A 20,512-nucleotide genomic window follows, 5' to 3' on the forward strand; every position below is an offset into this window, starting at 1 on the left:
TTGAATGTTTTTTTCAAACATGAATACGAAAGACAAAAAATACATAAAAGCCAAAGGCTTAAGTACAAGAATAAAAGGCACATGATAACCATGAACGTGGAATAAACACAAGTGTCTGTACAACATGTTTTGGGTAAAGTTCTAACCAGTTCTATAGTAGGGGTAAGGTCACACAAGTGTCCTCCCGAAAGGGTCTTTCAGGCCTGTCCACGACAGTCCTGTCCTGGGTGACGGGTTCTTCTGGCACCGTCACTAACACAGGTTGAAAAGTAAATTTTTTCCTTGAATAACTCTCGTGCATACTGGGCCACCTCTTGTGTCCAAGCCTCAAAACCCTGGTCTCGGTGATGTCCAACATTTGACTCCTAACCAATCTGGTTTCTTCTTCGTCAACGACATGGTAAGTTACTTCAATGAACAATGAACTATCGATCTTGCCTAGGGTTCCTTTTCATATACAGACCAATACCGACGTGACCGTACGGTAAGGTGAAGTGATTGGGAAGTCGCACTCGCTTCTGGTATACAATTTGATAGACTTTTTCCAAGGGTCGACTGACGATGTGGTGAGTGGGTAAACGTACAATCTTGTTCGGTTGATAGGTGGTCACTTTAAAGTTTCCATCCTCTCCCAATTGCAAGGCTTCTTTCAATACCCCAAAGTTGACCACTCGACTGGTACGATGATTCAGAGTCAGTCCTTTCACTTTGCACGTCGTGTGCACTTCTCCTTGTTTGTCCCGGTATTCGTAGCCGTAATTTTTGGGACCACCACTGACGAAACTTAGAATCTTGTCGTCGGGATGTTCGTCTGTCCAGGCTCCTAAACGGTCTCCTTCGATGTCAGGGTGCTGTTGAATCGGGTGATGGATGTAAATGCAACTGTCCGTGTCAAAGTACAGGACGCGTTCTTCTAACAGTTCTAAAGCTTCGTACAATTTTAAGCGAGCATGAGCTGTCACGTAAGCCGCAATGATGACATTTCCAAAAGGGTCGTCTTGTACAAAGTCCAGATCTTCTTCGTAATTGACCAAGATCAAATTCTCTCGAACGACGTCCACGTGTTTCATGTATTTGGTTTTGTCGTGAATCATCTGGAAGTAGCGGGAAGGTTCTGTCAAATATTCCGTCTTGGGTAAACACGGTCGTTGTGCCATTTTACCCCACAAGCAATTTAACATCACTTTGGCAAACGATCGCCTGCCTTCGTTTTTTCGATGTGGTCTAAAGAGATGCCTTCTTGTGCGTAGTATTTCTCTTTGAATTGTATTTGGTCTTCGGGAGTGTGACACCAGGAAGGATAGCCGCTGGCTTCTTGTTTCAGTTTCAAAAAGGCATCCACGTAGTCAGCGAAAATGCCTTTCTGAGTAGGGTCACCCTTGTGGTACTGTTGTGTCTTGGGAAAGTGGCAAATTTCGTACACTTCTAACAGTTGGTATCCCATGTCCAGAGCTTTGAACAATTCTACGCTGACCCAGGTTCCCGTCAAGGCACGTTCTTCCTGGCTGTGATGGCAAGGTTGGTCCTGGTTGCACGTTTCGGCACAAGTACGGCACAAGGGAAACATCAGTTTGCCTTGACAATGGTGAGGTAAGACGGGATGGTATAGGTTCGTGGGAGGCAAAACTTTACACTTGATCAAGCCTTCGTATTGTCGAATGTTTTTCAGGTCGATGTGTTCCCTGAACAATTGCGGGTGCCCTACAGGAAAGCGACAATATTTGCACACGTAGGGATACAGCGAACACACGTCCAAGTATTTGATTTCTTCTCCTTTCTCTTCGTCGGCTTGGTACAGCAAACAGGTGGCATTGGTCCTTCCTCCGTACAAACTATCCCTCGGGTTCAGCGGGTCCATGAACTGGTAACTTTCCACGAGGCGTTTAAACTCGGGATCGGTTTTCAAACGGTGATCGTACTCGTGTTCCCACATTTCCACCACTTGGTATCCTTGCTGTTCTAACTTTAGGCGTCGCTGACAAGTGTCCTGGTACAAGTCTTCCATGGTTCGTTGCAAAAACTGATTTTTAGTGCCACGGTCAGGGTAACAGACGGGACATCCGTGAAATAAGCAACCGTTAAACTCGTACACGATCTTGGGGTTTTCTAAGTCCCAGCCATCTACCGAATACGTTCCGATGGTCTTTTCGCCTCCTCCGTTGCGGGCATGCTGAATCCATTTGTCTTCCTTGTCGCACAAGTAATGTAACCAACGTAGGGCTTTGACCGAGTATTGACGCTTGACATAGTGGGTCGTTTGAGGACTGATGACAGCCACGGTGTTTTCAGGCATGAATCGTTGGCGGTACACTAAGGAACACGCTTTGGCAATGGTGCAAGCTTCTTTCAAAGGATCGACCCCTCCGTGTTCCATGAACAGTTCTCGAAATTTTCCACAGCAACGTCGTAAAATGTCCACGTCGGAACGACAATACTTTAACATTTCTTCCTGAAAGTCGAAAGGGTCCGAGGTGTGAGCTTGGTACCAAGCATAGAAAGCTTCTCGTTGTTCGGTACGCATGTTGTCGGGGTCGTAATAGTGAGCCTCAGGCAAATGGGGTAGAACAGCATGTTGATTGGCTTCCGTATTGAAAAAGTGTGGAAAGTACCCTTTAGCCATTTCTATCATTCCAAACGTTTTAGGCATTCGGCTCAAAGGCATGGCCAAGTAACTCATCGAATCTTTAAACTGTACTTGTCCCACTTGCATGAAAATGATTTTGGCTCCGTTCAAAATCACTTTAGGACGTTCGGTGCCATGTTCCGTATAGTACCTCAAAAGAAACTGTCCATCGTATCCGGAGAAATTGTGAGCCATCACCGTGACATGACGATGACAATCTCCGTAACGTTCGATGTCCTCTTGGCTCCACGTCTTGTCGATGGGGTCTAAGACCCATTGGGCAAAATCGGCTAACGTGTTTGGTCCCCGAAAGATTTTTTCACGTCCTCCAGGAATCTTGCTGCAGTGAGGGCAATGACTGAAGATAGGTTCTTGAATGCACTTCTCGCAAGCTCGATGAGCCACGCAGAAATTAGGGATGTGAATGCCAGTCTCTTGCATGCATTCGAAATCGAAAAAGATGAAATTGCCTTTCTTCTTGTGACCGTCCTCTTTCTCTGGTGGGGGTTGGTATTTTTGCACGTAACATTCGTGTTCCAAGTCCACGATGTGGTGACAAATGTGACATTTTTTCTTTCCTCGACATACGTGTGCCTTGGCATTGTTGGTACGTATGCCTTGTCTACACGTAGGGCACAATCTCAGGAGTTGACAAGCACATTTCTTCTGTGAACCTTGTGTTTTCAAATGTTGTTGGTAACAGGTAGGGCTGACAAACGTGCGCAGACAAGTCGAACAAGGCACTGGTTCTTCGCTCAGACAGAGTGGAGAGGCCAAACATCCTGGGCATTTCCATCCACAATGCTTGTGTTGCTCTCGATTATTATAACCATAGTCACATTTCTCACAGTAATATCTGTATCCCAGGAATCCGGTGATACTGGTAATGGTATCGAAATGGTCATCGTGATGATAAACATGAATGTATTTTCCGTCCTTAAAGTCTTGGCCTCGAAACAACAGAGACCCGCGCATTTCTTGAGGGTGCACTTTCAAGGTGTAGCGTGGAGCTAGGGCATCTTGCAATTTTTGCATCTCAGGAATGCCACAGGGTGTGTCTTTGGACAGGCCAGCTTGTTGCAACAGGAGTTCTGCTTCGTTTCGTTGTTTGGTTCGGTTCGATTTTCGAATGTTCTCCCAGGTTCTTTTCCATTCTACCGTGTCGTTCTTGTTGGCATAGGTTCGTCCCACCACGATGGCACGGGCTAAACACATCTGGTCATGAGGATTGTGAATTTGGACAAGACTACGCTTAATGCTGCGAAGCTCGTTCACCAATAACATCTTTTTGCGTCCTGTCCCTTGAGGAAGAGAGACGTGGGCCATTTTCAGTGTGGCTTTACCATCGGTGATGTCAAACTGGTCATTAGATTGTTGTACGTGTTGAGTCTTGTCCATGATTTTGGAAGGGGTTAGTTCTGCAGGTCTGCTAAACTCGATCCAAACAGGGGATTTCAAACCGTCGTGATCTATGGATAGTGTCAAGCGATCGTCTTCTTTGGGTTGACATTGTCGCTTGAGTGCGGTGAGCAAAGAATCCCACATCTCGGTGATAAACCCTTCTGCTTTCTCCAAGGGTACGTCGGACTTGAAATCTTTAAACTTCACCGTGTAGGTGTAAGCCGTGGTTCTAAATTTTCTAGAGGAGCGCTTTTCCGTCTCTCGAATGGAATAGTACTTTTCAGGGTTGACTAAGGGTGGTGAACTTGGTTTAGAGGTTTCAAATTCTGGTTCACTCATGTCCTCTTCAAAATCACTGGCATGAATTTGTGCCAAGATTTCAGCTCTGGTACGAGGCGATAGATCACGTTTCTGCCTCTTACTTTCTTCTTCTTCTTTCTTCTCGAATGAATGGGATCGTTTCATCTTGAGTGAAAAACGTCAAATGACTCAAGTTTAAACACCACAGACTAATTTATAGTCATGGCAAACCAGCGTATATAAAAAGGGTGTGTGTCTTGTCCTTTCACTATTCATTTCACTCTCAAACCGAGGAGAACGATGGAAGAGACTACCCAGATGGAACGTTTCGTCAGAGCTTTGCGAGGGGTCATTAGAAAATTCTCTTCAGACCAGCCGACGGACTACTCTCCTTCCTTTCGAGATAAAAGTCAAGATACTTGCTATATCTGTCAGAAGAAAGGGCATTGGTCTTCAGAGTGTCCAGACCGTCAAAAAAGAAAAAAAAACAGGGGCTAAAAAGGACAAAAGTCAGGATACCTGTTATTATTGTAAAGAAAAAGGACATTGGTCTCCAGATTGCCCAAAAAAGAAACAAGAGGAGTCAGAAGAAAAGAAGGATTCTTCAGAAGAAGAGAGGGATTCTTCGGAAGAAGAGAGGGATTCTTCAGAGGAAGAAGAGGAAGAAAGAAGACAATTCTATTTAAAAGAAGCAAAGAAACAGGAGAAGAAAAGAAGAAGGGAAGAAAATGAGGTAAAAACGATGAAGAAATTCAAAAAACAGAGAGACTAAACAAGGAGAAAGAAGAAGTCAATGAACTTTTAATTAAAGTGTTCTGTGGTGAAATGTGAATTGGATTGTAAAAAAATGGATAAAAGAATACATGAATTATATAAGGTAAGTGTCTTTGAGTTTTGATTTTAAAATAAGAAGCTACACTCACGCACTCATACACAGACACGTACTATATGGGTAAAATGGGTGGGGTTTATTTTTGAGTTATTGGCAAATTGAAATTATATTTCTTTTCGAGAAATGTGGGTGGTCCTGAAAAGGGCCTTTTTATTTTGGTGTAGGGGTGAGTTTAACCAATCAACTTTAACTGCCTTAAGCCTTTGCCACGGCCAAGGCCTACTTCTGATGATTGGGTTGAAATCACTAAGGGTGGTACGACAGGCTTAGTTACAGGGTTGGCGTGTTTAGCTCGGGAAGGTCGTATTCTCTTCGGTCGTGATAAAGAAGTCTGATACATTTGTTTCAGACTTCTTAACTCCGCTAAAATGTCCAACAGTACCGTAGCCGTTTGATTTTCACCCTCTTGTTTCTTTGCTGCTACTTCTTCTTGCTGTTGTTGCTGTTGTTTTTTTCTTACCTCTTCTTGTTGCTGTTGCTGCAGGAGAAAAGCTTGTTCCGCTTCCTTTTGTCGTTGCATAAATTTCTCCAATTCTTCTTTCTGTCTCTGTCTAAAATTCTCCACTTGCGGTAATGAAGAAGGTAACGAAGGTTCTGGAACAAATTCTTGCGAGGTAAGAAAATCCACAAAATCCCAGTGTACCTCTTCTGAAAGTAAGTCCGGGTTCCCTTGGGCAGTCTCCCCTGTTGGTGCACCCCAATGGATCGTTTTCTGAGTTTCCGTCATGTTGAATCACTGTCGCATAGATTGACTGCACACAAGCGCTAACGAATCTATATAGACCACGTGACGTCACAGACTGCTCTCTTCGGATTGGATGCGAGCTGACTGAATTTTGTAACGCGTGTTCGGATTGGTGAATGAATTCAATCCGTTTCAATCCTTCCTGTACCTATAAATAAGCACAGTTCACTGCATTGATTCACCTATTCTCGTCGCTTCAAGATGTGGACCACAGTTGAGTCATCCACCCTTGTGTCTTCCATGATGTTTAGGACGGACATGCTCATGTATGTCAGGTCCAAGTAGACTGTTGTTGATAGGACAGATACTAGTCAATGGATGAGGAGAGTTTACATAGAAAGACAAGGATGTCTCAAGAGGGTACTTGTGTATGGACCGGTAGTTAGAAGGAGTTTAAGAAGAAGAAGAAGAAGATGTGACAGATACCATCTATGTTAATATTAATATTAACATAAACCCAAAGGCCCTTTTCAGGGCCAGCCATATTTCTCGAAAAGAGATAGCCTTTCCATTGCCTACCCCTTTTCTAAATTTAAATTTAAATTTAAATTTAAAAAAACTTTAAAAAAAAAAAAAAAAAATCCCATATTCAATTCCCCTTGTCCCTAGACAAACCCAAACTCTATTCCCATGTTAATTTCCCTTGTCCCTAGACAGACCCAAACTCTATGTTAAATTCCCATTGTCCCTAAAGTGGCCCAGCGTTTTTCTCCATGTTAAATTTCCATTGTCCCTAGAGTTGCCCAGGGGTGTTTTTAATGCTAAGTCCCATTGTCCCTATGGTGGCCCACTTAACTACTGACGTCTGCCGCATCTTACCTGGTAGCATTGCTAGCCGTGTGCTGTCTCTGAAAGTAAAGAATTCGGGGGAGGGGGGCCCGTCTATTATTAGGTAAAATCTTTAGATAAGGCTCTAAAGCCTTTGCAAAGAACCAATCGCAAACAAATTTACAACAGAAATTAAATATGATAAAATGATCCAACCATACAGTCCCATTTGATTACAATACCTAGGCAGTACCATTGTTTTTCCTAAGGGAAGTAACCCACCGAGAAGAGTATGAGTTGAGAGAAGTAGCTTGTTATATGCACAAGGACTCGTATCGTTGCTTACAATTGACCTGTCATACATGCACTATATAATAACTACATGAGAGGACACTTGTTCCTTTGCTTGCACGACCTATTTAAGAATAAACGCTGATATTGCAAGCTACTTTTTGCGTAGCTTAATAAATTTGGTACCGATATTTAGCTCAGGCATTCGACTGTATCCCTAGCAAAAGTTTGACTTAATAGCATATCTTTAAGGAATGCCAAATCGTTTTCCCACGCTACTTCTCGACATGGTCGTTATCGCGACTTCTTAATATGCAAGTGAGATCCCGCTGAAAAGAATACTGTCCTTTCATTGGTTAAATGAAAATGACGTCTTGTATTTATTTATAACTTATTTTCAGTTGGCCGATATTGGTTAGAATATTTAGTTTTAAAAGAAAAGTAGCACACTATAAAGATTTTCTTAGCTATCAAACAAATAAGTTCTAAAGGATAAAAACTGAGTCAGCACCTGCTCGAATAAATCAGAAAGCGGTGTTTGATTGGTTGAAAGGCAGGGATGATGTCATATTGAAATTATCAATTCTCGCTGTTTTATTTTGAGGAACATCTCAGAGTCACGCGAAAGTTTAATTGTGCGAGAGTAACTTTGTAATTTTTTGCATTACCTCCCTTTGGTAAGTCTTCGTTAAAGAAAATACTTATAATCAACTTCCGTGGCGCTCTTGGCAGGCATGATTTTCTCATGAAGACGCGTTAAAAACACTGTTAGAATGCTTAGTTCATTAACAAGCAAATTAAAATCATTTTTATTTCCAACTAATGATCAGGGTCAAACTGTTGTTCAGGATAAAAAACGAAAGAGGATCTTGGAAAGCAGGTACTGTTCGCCTAGCGTAATGTCAGAAAATGGCGATCGTGTTCCACTTTACGTCAATCGAAGTTACTCTTAAATGTGATTATTATCATATTGAATGTTTGAACTGACACATTTTGATAACGCACCTATTATTTAAAGGGTTTGTTTACTAGTATTTTAGTATAATACTAGATTTATGTTGGCAGTGATTCGAATATTTCACATGCTGCTTTTTTACCTAGTCCTATACCTTAAGACGACCCCGATATGTATGACCGGGGTGAGGCGATGCGATGTAATATTTACAGGACAAAGAGTGTTGTTTATCATGTTACCCGGTCATATGATCGGGGAACTAGATGCCAAATTTGCCTATCTCGTACACTTGGCATAGTACTGGTATTAGTAACTCTACTTTGACGATGAGGTACTAACGTTATGAATTAAGTAATAACATTGAGGATGGGGTAATAACATTGGCCTGTGTGTATCAACAGAGTAACCGAGTGTGATTCACACCCTGCAGTTTTTCAGCTTCTATCAGAAATTTTGAACATGTTCCATACATATCCTGAAAGAAATCAAATAGTCCTTTATTTAATACCAGAATTTCTGCACACCATTTTAGAAATAAATGTAAAATATCATTTACCTTCTTTATCAGATATTTTCTTTTGATTTGTCTTCCATATTAGTTAAGCTGAGAACGTCTTCAATTTTCAGCCTCATTTTTTCGTGTGCCATATAAAAACATTGCTGCCTTATCATAAATGGTAAGCAATCCTTATTTGGAAAACAGATTACTGCAAGAATCTCATGTTATCTATCATGGTGAACAAAGTACATTTATTGTAAATATACCAATATAATTTAACAGGTATAGGCTTATTACTGTGAACTTGGTTGTATGCATGCTGAATGTTCCTTTGGAATAAAACATTTATGATTCATTGCTCACAAAAGATTGTTAAGCCTGTTGTAGAAAAGGTAATAGTGTGTCCAGTGTCTAGGATGATTGGATCCTTACTCTATTGTTAGTCACTGGTCATTTGTTATTTTTTATGTGTTTTGTCTTAGAAGTGTTTTGAATAGCAGCCATGTTCTATTATGATACAAGGCAAGCATCTCATGACATATATGAGTATTTCATCATGTATATCTAAAGCGGTATACTTAAAGTGGCAATTTAAAAAATGCCACTACTATGTCACACTGTCTTTATCATGCAATTTAAAAAGGTACAAATGTTGAATTAAAGAATGATCTTAGCATTTTGCTTGAAATTAGGACTTTTTGTCACTGATATACAGTGCAGATCCAGGGGTGACATTAGAAGTTTAAGTGGGTTACTAAGTTGCAGAAAAATGTAAACTTAGCCTTCTTCTATATGGACTGCAAAAATGACTATCTAGGGACTGTTGAACAAAGCTAGAAAGTGATTGGTCATATTAAGAAAGTTCCTGTTTTTAAATATGGATTCACCCACAAGGCAAGTTGCTACCATATTTCCATATCTATACTTGACTGTTTGTAGATAGAGTGATTTTAATGCCTATGTTTATTGTTGATGAATCGCTAATGCAGCACTAGATTACATCATTGTAATTACAAATAGGTATAAACTGGTAACACTGAAGTTGGGTCATTAAATGTGGAAAATCAAATAAAATAGCACTGGTACAATTTTATATCATTACACATTTCAGTGAGTTTCCAGATGGACATGTAGCATCCAGCTCCAAGAGATCTAGGCTTGCAGCAGCAGAAGTTTTGCAAGAGTCACAGCCACATGAGAGAAGCAATAGTAAGTGATCCTAGTTGCAAGTGTGATTTCTCTTTGGCCAAATGCCAGTTGGATTTTTATGATTGAAGCAAAACGCATTGGACATTATTAAAAGAGGCAAATTTACAACTTGCTCAACCTAATAATCAACAAAGACTTAAATAAAGATGGCAGTAAAAGCAAAACCTTTAATAAAGATAGCCGTAAAACTTTTATTTTATTTGATCATTCGGAAGCCACATAATTTCCAGCTGTCCTTAACAATTACCCTAGTTGCCATCATGCTACATTCAGACATGATTTTTCTCCATTTTAATCTGAAATTCCACTTTTTTCCTGACTTGAATCAAAATTTTCTTGATATAGTCCATTTTTTATATCATCTACAATGCGTTTTTTAATACGGGTTGTCCGGTCCCATTCTGCAATGACCCTTGTAAATTATTCGTTAGCACATGACTCTTATAAAGAGTAGTCTGATTGGTTTAAATTTTTAAATTCATCCAATGAAATATTGTGAAATTATTAAAGTTGAATATTTTTGGTAAGGTTATTAGTTTTTCAAATGGTTATTTTGATTTTTTTATGATCATAAGTTGCACTATGAACAGTTTTTTATGAATGTTAAATGCATTTATGGCCAGGGATCTTCGACCCTAAGGACCCCTGGATCGAGGGCAATTGCCCCATCGAGACCCCATTTAGGGAAGACCCCCAAACCCCACTTTAAAATTTGTTCAGCTTTTTTATGGAAGACCAAATTCATGTCTGTACATTTCCATCCAAATAATGATTGCAGTTTTCATCTGTGAACTTCATGTTGTTTCTGTCTTCTTATCACAAAATCACATCAGTTTGACATTTTCAGTGATACTGCGAACAGTGTATAATAAATAACCCATTGGCATCTTAACCCTTTACCTCATGCAAGCATCTTTGGACACCTCTACTCCACTCACATGGAAGTGCCTTTTGTCACCTGCTGTAAACTTAAGCCATTTTAAGCGGGTTTTCGTAGTGCCACCTTCAGGGGAAAAACCCTATTGAATACTACATTCATTTCTGTGAATGACAATTATGTCAGATGATGTGGTCATTGTTTAGGCTCTGGTCAAAATCTGCTGTTTAAAGGAACTGAGTCGTAATCTCCACTCTTCAAAATGGAGGTCACGGATTTCATTCAGTACTTACCCCGCCCAGGTTTTCCTCCACCAAGTGTACTGGTCCCCATGTATAACCAATCATGTGCTGAAAAATGGCATTAAACCCATAAGAACAACAATGATTCCATATGAGAACTGGGTAAAAATAGTTACATGTACCATATATTATTTCCTTATGACTGACATTGATGAATCAATTTATTTTTGGACAAACATTTAACTATGGTTTTTTTGGTGGGGGAGGTAATAAGGCCCAGTTTATTTCTGAACAGTGATCCTAAAGCAAGTAATCTCTTTCATTACTTTGAAATACTTGATCTGTATGATGTAAATTATTCAAATTGTTGTCATTTCTTCTAGTATATGTAAACATTGTTATTAAACAGAGGTCTTGGAAATGCTTAATCATGTGTATTTGGATGCCAATTTTTTATCTGGGATGCAGAAAATCACTGAGGTGGGAGTCCTGCATACACATGTAATAGGTGTGTGGTAAAATTCATCGACTTGCCAGTCCAGCTTTATGTGCTTTATGGGAAAATGTGTTGATCAATTAGCTATGCTGATATTTACAATGACAGTATTCAATGGCTGAAAGACCCGTTGATGTACATGTTGCCATTATAAGAGTACATCAAAAGAACATGATGCAATAGGTGGGCAGCAAGTTCAAAGGCTTTGACTGGCAGCCAGGTGGGAAAATGTACTGATATTTACAGTGATTGAATTCAGAGGCAGAAAGACCCAGAGGTGTAGATGTGGTCATTTATAAGAGTGCATCAAATAAACAACTTTAGCTTTCATTATTGTGTTAATTTCCAAATGTAGTGGAATAAGCAATGCACATGACCTCAGAATCAAGACATGTTGAGACTTAGACAAAATGCCATTTGCAAATTTGGAGAAGTTTTTTGGGGTTAAACAGCAAACTTATGAAGATTGTAACGAGATTCAGAAGAGTGTTAAAGTTGCTAGAATTGATAGTTCGGATGGGACAGTAGCTAAGTGTAAGAAAATGTGTGATGCCTAGCTTAGTGTTTGGAATAAGTCCTTACTTGGATTGACAAAATTCAGTCTCACTCTGATGGACGAATAAGAGCTATGTCTGTGTTATAAAGAATATAGAAATTAAACTCAATGGCAACCAATAGTTCTTCTAATTTTCATAATTTTTTGGGAGGACCAGGGGTCACACTATCAGGCGAAGTGGGCAATTAAGTCGCCTAAAAGATGTAAACTTCGCCTTCTTCTGTTGGGAAAGCGAAAACGACTTCGCCCTGTGATCTTTTAAGAGGTACATTGACTGACCATACATTTTAAAATGTCTTTAGCCAGGCTAGGTTAGTGTTGTAGTGAAATGTATTCATCAAGACATTGGTAGCTTGACCTAGTTTTGATATCAGTTACGTTGACAAACAAACTCTTGCACATTCACAAGCATGTGTTTTGATAGCTGATTCACCATTAACCCTTTCCTGAGTAAAGTAGCAACTATTCACTGCCCAATTTCCACATAGTATCCTTTGATGATAAAAACATACAAACTGGTGTTTTGAAACTTTAACAATAGTGTGTAAATAGCAATTTGTGTTTTAAGATCAGGATTGGTGATCTGGATATATATTAACTGCCTCTTGTAAAATATTTTATCATAAAATTAGCTTGAAACTGTAAGTGAACCAGTAGGCCTAACAGGAAATAATGGTGGACATCGTTACGTCTGGGATGTACCAGTTTATTTGATTGTCTGTTTTCATAAATCATCTGGCAGTTATATTCAGAAATATATACAGTTCATTGAAATCAAAGCCTAGTTATTATTTTATTAAAGATTTAACTTTAAAATGTAAATTATGTAGGTCAGAAATGTATGGGACAGTGTTATGTTGTAGAATTTGTGAGATGCGTTGTAAGGTCTAAGTTGTTTTTTGACTTGACACGTATTTGTGAAAATACAGAAAAAAGCAGCAAAGCTGATACTATTTCACCATTGCCTAAAATTACTACAAGTATGTAAACAAATATGAATACTGGGAAATATGAGGGCTTAATTCAAACATCATATATATATATATATATATATATATATATATATATATATATATATATATATATATATATATATATATATATATATATATATTGTTGAGCTCTCATTTCTCCCTGTTCTGTCCAAAAGGAGAAGTCACTTCTCCCTTAAATTCAAGTCTAGCTTCACCCCAGGAGGGGACTGCAACTTTTGCAGGTGGGACTACTATTTTTACCAAAATGGGAGTCCTGGACTCCTGGTTTTAAAATCCTAGTGAGACTACTGATTAAAGACTAGTTTTAAAATCCTAGTGAAACATCTGATTAAAGACATAAATATTTACAGATTGCCTGATACTTAATTATGCATGTTAATTTAATGCTATTATTTGGTTTGAAAGTTAGGACCAGCCATCCTGAAAATTTTTTATCAAAGGTTTTCACAGGAGTCTCCTTATGATGTCTAGTTGGAGCTACAAGAAACAGCAGCCATCTTGACAATTTTATCATTGCTACTCCTGAGTGTATCGTTATATCAACATGTGCTTTTCACTAAAAGATTTCTTAGTGTCTAGATGGGCCTGAATGAAATAAGTGCTAATCTGAAGTTTAATCAGGCCACCACAACAGATAGCTTGAAAATCTTTTTATTGCTACTTCTCCTCGATGGCTAGTCATATTGATATTGTGCTTTCACGAAAGACTTATTAAGATGGCCAGTTGGTCCCCTGGAAACAAGGCCAACATGGTAACCAATATGATCACCTAGGTAACCATCTTGAAGATCTTGCTATTTTTAAGAAACAGAAAGCCATCTCAACATTTTTGGGTTTCTGCCAGAAGAATCTGTGTGGTACTCCGTTGGTTCTAAATGATGTCTTCTAGGTCCTAAATGAAAATGGTACCGATCTTATATCTACACCACCTAATTTGAAAATCTTTTTTTTTTTTCTTGATGAATATCATTGTTGGTTTCAACACTTAGCATTTAAAAGGAAAAAATAGTCTTATCTTTAATTCCATGAATTTATTTTTAGACAGTAAAGCATGAGCCCCTCCAAGGGTATTATTATTATTATTATTATTATTATTATTATTATTATCCACACACTTATCAGGGAATATTTTGGTACCATAAGTTGTGATCCATTTATTGGTCTCACTCTCAGTCTCCTAATCTGCTGCATGAAAATTACCTTAATAAACTTGTGTTAATAATCAGCTTTCTATATTCTAAAATGCTGCAAGTTACATTTCATCTACATCTTACAGCAATCCTAAGTATTAATGTTGTGAAGAAGATGTCTGACTGGGTACATGGAAAGGCCCCTTCATCAAGTATTTACTTCTGGAGAAAAGAGAATCAGTCTAAACCTGACCCTGAAAGAGAGCAGTCCACACAGATCAAATTAACAAGAACAGAACAGAAGATTGGCTATGGTTTGAACACAGATGTGGTGAGAACACAACAGACCTCGACACAGAATGGACAGGCAGGGGCAGCAGCTTCCAATCAGGTAAGGATGCACTCAAATCTGCTTTAATAACCACCTGCACATGATGGCTACCTTTGCGTACAGGTGCAATGTCTTGTTTATATTTAATACTGCCCTGCCATGTTATAATCCTGGCTAGTTGTATTGCATTTTGTTATAACACAATTCCAGATATAAAGCAGTACCGCTATAGACCACATGACCAAATTCAAACCAAAGTATAACAGTATAGGTTGAAAGAAACCATGGAGCTTAGTGTTGTGTCTTTTTTAAAACACTATTATTTATCAAATCTTGATCATTCCTGCTGTACTGCAGTTTTCTATATAATGCTGTTCGCAATATGGTATAGCTTAAGATGCAGTTCTCACTATAATGTGGTCAGCAGTTATGGGCCCTGATTACCATGTTATATTAAGGAAGAGCTGGACATATAATGGTTGGACAAATTTGCATATTATCTACTTCCCCAGAATCATGAATTTCATGAAACTGCACATAAACCTACTTTGTTTCTCCTGTTATGTAGACAAGTGTTAGAGCATTTTTTGAATCAAACTGTAATTTCCATCTTTTGTAAAAGTGTCAACAAATTTTCAGGACTGAGGCCCCTGATTTCTCTTTACTATCACCACTGTTTTACTCAACAGTCACACTCACAGAATTAGTGATGTCACTTGTACTCAGAATGACAATTCAGTTGGAAATGCACTTCAAACACAGTTAGACCCATTTGAAAATGCATTTCACAACTAGACATATTTGGAAATGTACTTCAAACACAGTTAGACCTATTTGAAAATGCATTTCACAACTAGACATATTTGGAAATGTACTTCAAACACAGACCTATTTGAAAATGCATTTCACAACTAGACATATTTGGAAATGTACTTCAAACACAACTAGACATATTTGGAAATGCATTTCAATCAGAATTTAACCTGTTTTAGAAAAGCACTTCAAACATGACTAGACCTATTTGGAAATGCACTTCAAACATAAAAAGATCTATGTGCATACACATCTTCAATGGCATTATCTCTGCATAACAAGAAAACCAACAAAACACCAGAACTGCAGTCAGTATTATTTATTTGTAAAAGAAGCATATTCATGTAATTATAGGTTACTGCGTTTGTATGGGAAAATATGAATGAATCTTTTCTGAGTAATACTGCATGACCTTGGGAGTGCAGTATTAGTCTAACAAAACGAGTTCATATTTTCCCATACAAATGCAGTAACCTTTTTTTTTTTTATTACTCATTTTGTTTTCCTACCTAAGGTGTAGGGGCCCCGAGTGGTCTAAAGTGCTCACCGTTCCGGATCACTGCCATCTCACCTCTGTCTGCATGGGTTCGAGTCCAAGGCTCGGCTAGCGTGGGTACATGGGAAAGCCTGCCAGTAGCTTCTCGTGGGTCGGTGGTTCTTCCCTGGGTTTTCCAGGGTTCTTCTTCCACCAGTTATACTGGCCGCCATGTATAGCCTATCTTATGCTGAAAAATGGCATTAAACCCTAGATCAACAACAACCTAAGGTGTAATAAGAAAGGAATATACTACAAGAAACAAAGTAATTGAATTTATGCTGCATTTCAAAATAAATACACAAATGTAGATGCATCAGTACAGTAATAATATTACCGCATACTTAGCACTGCCTGCCACCCTTTGAACTTTGTCATGCACTAAGGTTTCCTTCAGAAAAATTACATAAAATGTTTTTGGACAGGCCCAATGGGCAACTCATCTTGAATACGAGATGGGCCTGATCTAGATTTAGAGGAGCCCAGGGCATTGGGCTATTGGATTCTTAAAACTCTGTTTCAGATATTATAACCTAGTTTTGTTCAGTGAAAATAACCTGAAATGGTCTGGGCCTGTATTTGGCACAAATGAAATGCCATTCAGTTCAACCTTGGATTTTGTATATTATTTTAGTAATAGTCTACATTATGGCTCGAGTTCTCACAGCTGATGTTTGTCAACTGGACTGGAATATAGCTGTGCACATATTGATCTTTACTGAAAATGTAATTTCTCATTTTAAATGGCATTTTAATATATTTTTGATGCAACAAGAAGTTCCTTTAAGTACACTGCTTGAAGAAGAATTATGTATAAGTTCTCCCTCAATAAATCGCATACAGTAAGATAAACAAACTTTGAAAGATATGTAAAACATTACTTCAAGAGTTTTCAACACACTCATGTGTACCTTCAAAAACATTGGTTTTTGCATATGAATATTAATATAATGGAGTGTAATTGTTGATTAGCAACACGAATTACTTCTTTTATTAAATTGACATTTCATTTATAAAACAGCTGTTCACATGAAATTTCAGTCTTTTTAATTGTTCTGTTAAAATATTGATGCCATAGTTTCATTGCAAGTAATACATTTATGCTAATCCTTGATGAAGCCTCTGAATTACTTCCAATTTGAGAATTTTTAAGTTCACTACAACTTTAGAACTTGCTTCTCCATAATGAACTGTGAAACAAAGCTTTTCATGCACAGATTATTCCATTCACTTGCTTCCCTTCCTATCCTTGATTCCATTTGGGAATTAATATGATACACCACTGATTAATATTCAGTGCCCAAAGTAAAATAAAATTAAACACAGGCCCCAGGTTGGTGACTCAATAAACTCACAAGCCCTGACTGAAATTCCACATGCCCAAAATTTTCCCTTTTTTAATATCGTCACACAATGTTGCAATATCTACAATTTGAATATAATTCAATAAGGGTCAAAGGGGTTTGAAGGTAATGCAAGTGTCATTAGTGTTATCACTATAAATGCATGTTTCACAAAGTAAAAGTCAGTCATCTGAAAGTTTTGTTGTGCTTTGCTGACTGCTAATTGCTTCCTAAATCAGATTCAGAAATTAATTACACTTGAACACTATTCCAACAACTCAAATGATCATGCTTTGCATTCTATATATGCAATAAAATCTGACTTCAAAGAAACTCTGCCGCAGTTCACAAACTTGTCAGAAATATAATTCATATGGCTTAAACATTCTCATTCAAGGCAATAATATGTAATAACTTTTGTTTGTGACACACATCTGGTATCTCCTTGGTTGACCTATAATGGGTTGTTTCACTTCCTGATCCTACCTATGCAAATCAGCACAATGGGCACACTCACTGCAGCCTTCAACAGTCTCACTAGCTATTATGAGCCAGTTAAGTCATATGTGAAATGGTGGTTTATACATGACCTCTTTGCCTTTAATTGCCACTATTAAACTGCCCACAGGATAGTTTTACATCAGCTTTAATCATGAGTGTTTACCGTTTACTTCCTACATTTTTTGTAAAGAGTACTAAAAATTGTGGGGCCCCGAGTGGTCTAAAGTGCTCACCGTTCTGGATCACTGCCATCTCACCTCTGTCTGCATGGGTTCGAGTCCAAGGCTCGGCTAGCATTGGTACGTGGGAAAGCCTGCCAGTAGCTTTTTGTGGGTTGGTGGTTCTTCCCTGGGTTTTCCAGGGTTCTTCCTCCACCAGTTAATACTGGCCGCCATGTATAGCCTATCTTGTGCTGAAAAATGGCGTTAAACCCTAGAACAACAGCAACTAAAAATTGTGTTTTCTTGAAACTCGATGGTGTTGGGCAGGGTAGGGAGTACAGAATTGTATTTTTAGCATGACACGCCATGCTTCAGTCTCATTAAAATCAGATTTCAATTTCATGTAGGACAGTGGTGATCTGATTTAGATTGTGCTGTGTTATGGCAGGTGTGTCAACATCTTGAAAATACATTTACACATTTCATCAGCATGATCAGTGTTTTCTCCAGCAAATTAAAATTTTGTTTCTCCAACCCCTATGGGCATTTGACCTTACAGGATGGGCCTGATCTAAAATTAGGGGGGCTCTGGGCATCAGGCTATCAGATTTTTTGAGTACTGATATTATCTACTTTAATTATGTTGTCTGCTTAATAATATTTATGACAGCATTCAATTGCTCATTTTTAAATGGTTTGATGTGACCCACTACCATTGCCACTAGCTCTTAACCTGGAATGGATTTCCATGCCTCCTAACATTCCTTTTTGCAGCTCCACCCATTTATTTTATTTGATACAAAAGATGTAATGATTGTGATAATACAAATCAGGTCTGTTTTTGATCGAATGTAACAATGCAACAAATTCTTGCACAAATCAGAGTTTGAAACATGGCACTTAATTAGGTCCTCATAAACACTGTGACAGTAGATTGACACTTTTCATGTCTGAATGCATAAGGGCATATCACACATGTGATGATTACACTGAAACTGAATTAAAAGTTAGATGTAAAAGATGAATTCTACTGGACAAAATTAATTAGTGTTTGTTTCATAAAGTATTTCCAGCAATAGGCTTTACTAAAAATTTTATGGAACAAAATATTGTCAGATATTGTTATTTACAGCATACATATATTGTGTTCATAACAAGAATTTAACAAAATACATGAATTCTTATTACAAGTTGTGAATTTTATGCTGACAGATTTCTGGTTTTGATAATGATTTTCTTCATGTTGAACATTTGGGGCCAATTCTTTTGGTGTTAGCTAGAAAAAAAATGGATCCACGTTTGATTCCATTTTGAAGAAATTTTGTACCTTATTTGAACACACGTTACCGAGGGAGAGATGAACCCTTCATTTTCTCTCTATATGTAATGCATTTTTAAATTACTAGCTCTCTTACCCTCGTATATTCTTTTCTGTTTGTAATATTTTATTTTAATTTCTTATGTAAATTTATTTTCTTTGCATGCAGGGTTCTCAGTCGATGTATTGCCATGAGTTTTGATGCGCAAATTCTGGATATTATTCCTTTTTGATTTCTGTAATTTAGTCTGCATTTTTGTGACCTGTCTAATTTGCAGCCCAGAAGTTAAAAATGTCCTGCTTTATATAATCTAAATTGCACACATCAGTTTACATAAATCTGATTGACCGGTGCAATAAGTTAAGCTCAACTTGCATAAAAGATATAATGACAGGTTCGTCTATGTGACCGCATATGTGGTTAAATTGTTTACAAAAAGGATGTTCAAGCAAATGAATGACTAATTGGTGATTCCTCTAATTTATATGCAAATGTAATGTCATTGTAAAGTAAGGAAGCTGCTTGCAATAAGCTTCTAATCAGTGACAGTTATTACATCAGCAGATATGTTGCACTTGTAAATTAGGTTATTGGATTACATTGTGATTGTGCTAAAGATAGCCAGGTTGATGGCTATTCAGAATAGTATGTCCTGCTTATGTCTGCCTAGTTGGCTTCAGTCCTGTTATTTGGTATGTGGATTCACCTATACAGGACCAGTTTCCCAAAATCTTGCTTGATGGCAGGGTTATGGTCTACTTCATTTATCCGTTTCATTTAATATTGTAATATTTTGAGATAACTTTCCAAATATTTTCACCTCAGGTGCAGTTGACATGCAGACCCACCTATCGAAGGCAGGATAATTCACAAGAGCAAAGTACAGATTCTAGGACAGGTATGAGTTACTTATGGAAGCTGAGATAGGGCAGTGGTGATGTGCTTGCTTTGCAGCACAGTGTGCCTGAGTTTGAATCCAGGTTCTAACACATGCAAAGCTATGTGATTGCTCATAGATGGTTCACTACAATGTCCTTGAGTTCCACAGCTTGACAATTCCAGTATTTAAATATTTTCACTTAAACTCTGATTTGTATATGTACACTGTGTGTGCAGCATTATGGCTTGAACTAGGAGTAAGGAAGAACCCTGTTAATTTAGGCTTCAGAAGGGGACATTATTTGGTAACATCTAACTGTCTGTTGCCAGTTTAGTTCTGCAAATTAACTCCATCCTTTACAGTTACATGCTTTGTGGATGGCTTGTACTTGGAGTAAGGAAGAATTCTATTCAGTTTTGGGTCAAACATTCAAAGGTCTGGTTATCTGAGCAGTGCTCAAAACCAAGTTGATGTATGTCAAGATGTTTTTGCAATATGTGCAAAGAATTAATTGTTCCCCACCATATTTGGTTCTGCTGGCTTCCTTAACAAAGTACAACTCTATTGACCTGAAGTTCTGAAATTTATTTGTATTGGTTTTGCTGGTAGCTCATACTTAGAATAATGGAATATTGTAACATTTTGTTATT

General features: G+C 38.1%; 1 protein-coding gene across 2 annotated transcripts in view; it reads left to right on the plus strand.

The window, feature by feature from the left end:
• The first annotated feature begins 7,719 nt into the window (after positions 1-7,719).
• The window catches only part of LOC149779303 (sentrin-specific protease 1-like), a 91,298-nt gene continuing 78,505 nt past the window's right edge, over positions 7,720-20,512 (plus strand). For both annotated transcript variants that reach the window (XM_089939918.1, XM_089939919.1), the window contains exons 1-4: positions 7,720-7,900; positions 9,586-9,683; positions 14,126-14,370; positions 19,808-19,880. In XM_089939918.1, the coding sequence (XP_089796044.1) occupies positions 7,794-7,900; positions 9,586-9,683; positions 14,126-14,370; positions 19,808-19,880 (523 nt within the window). In that variant the 5' untranslated portion in view covers positions 7,720-7,793. The remainder of the gene's footprint in view (positions 7,901-9,585; positions 9,684-14,125; positions 14,371-19,807; positions 19,881-20,512) is intronic.

This window comes from Sinohyriopsis cumingii, chromosome 17, assembly GCF_028554795.1.
Source record: "Sinohyriopsis cumingii isolate HCF-2022 chromosome 17, ASM2855479v2, whole genome shotgun sequence".
In the NCBI taxonomy this organism is placed as follows: domain Eukaryota; kingdom Metazoa; phylum Mollusca; class Bivalvia; order Unionida; family Unionidae; genus Sinohyriopsis; species Sinohyriopsis cumingii.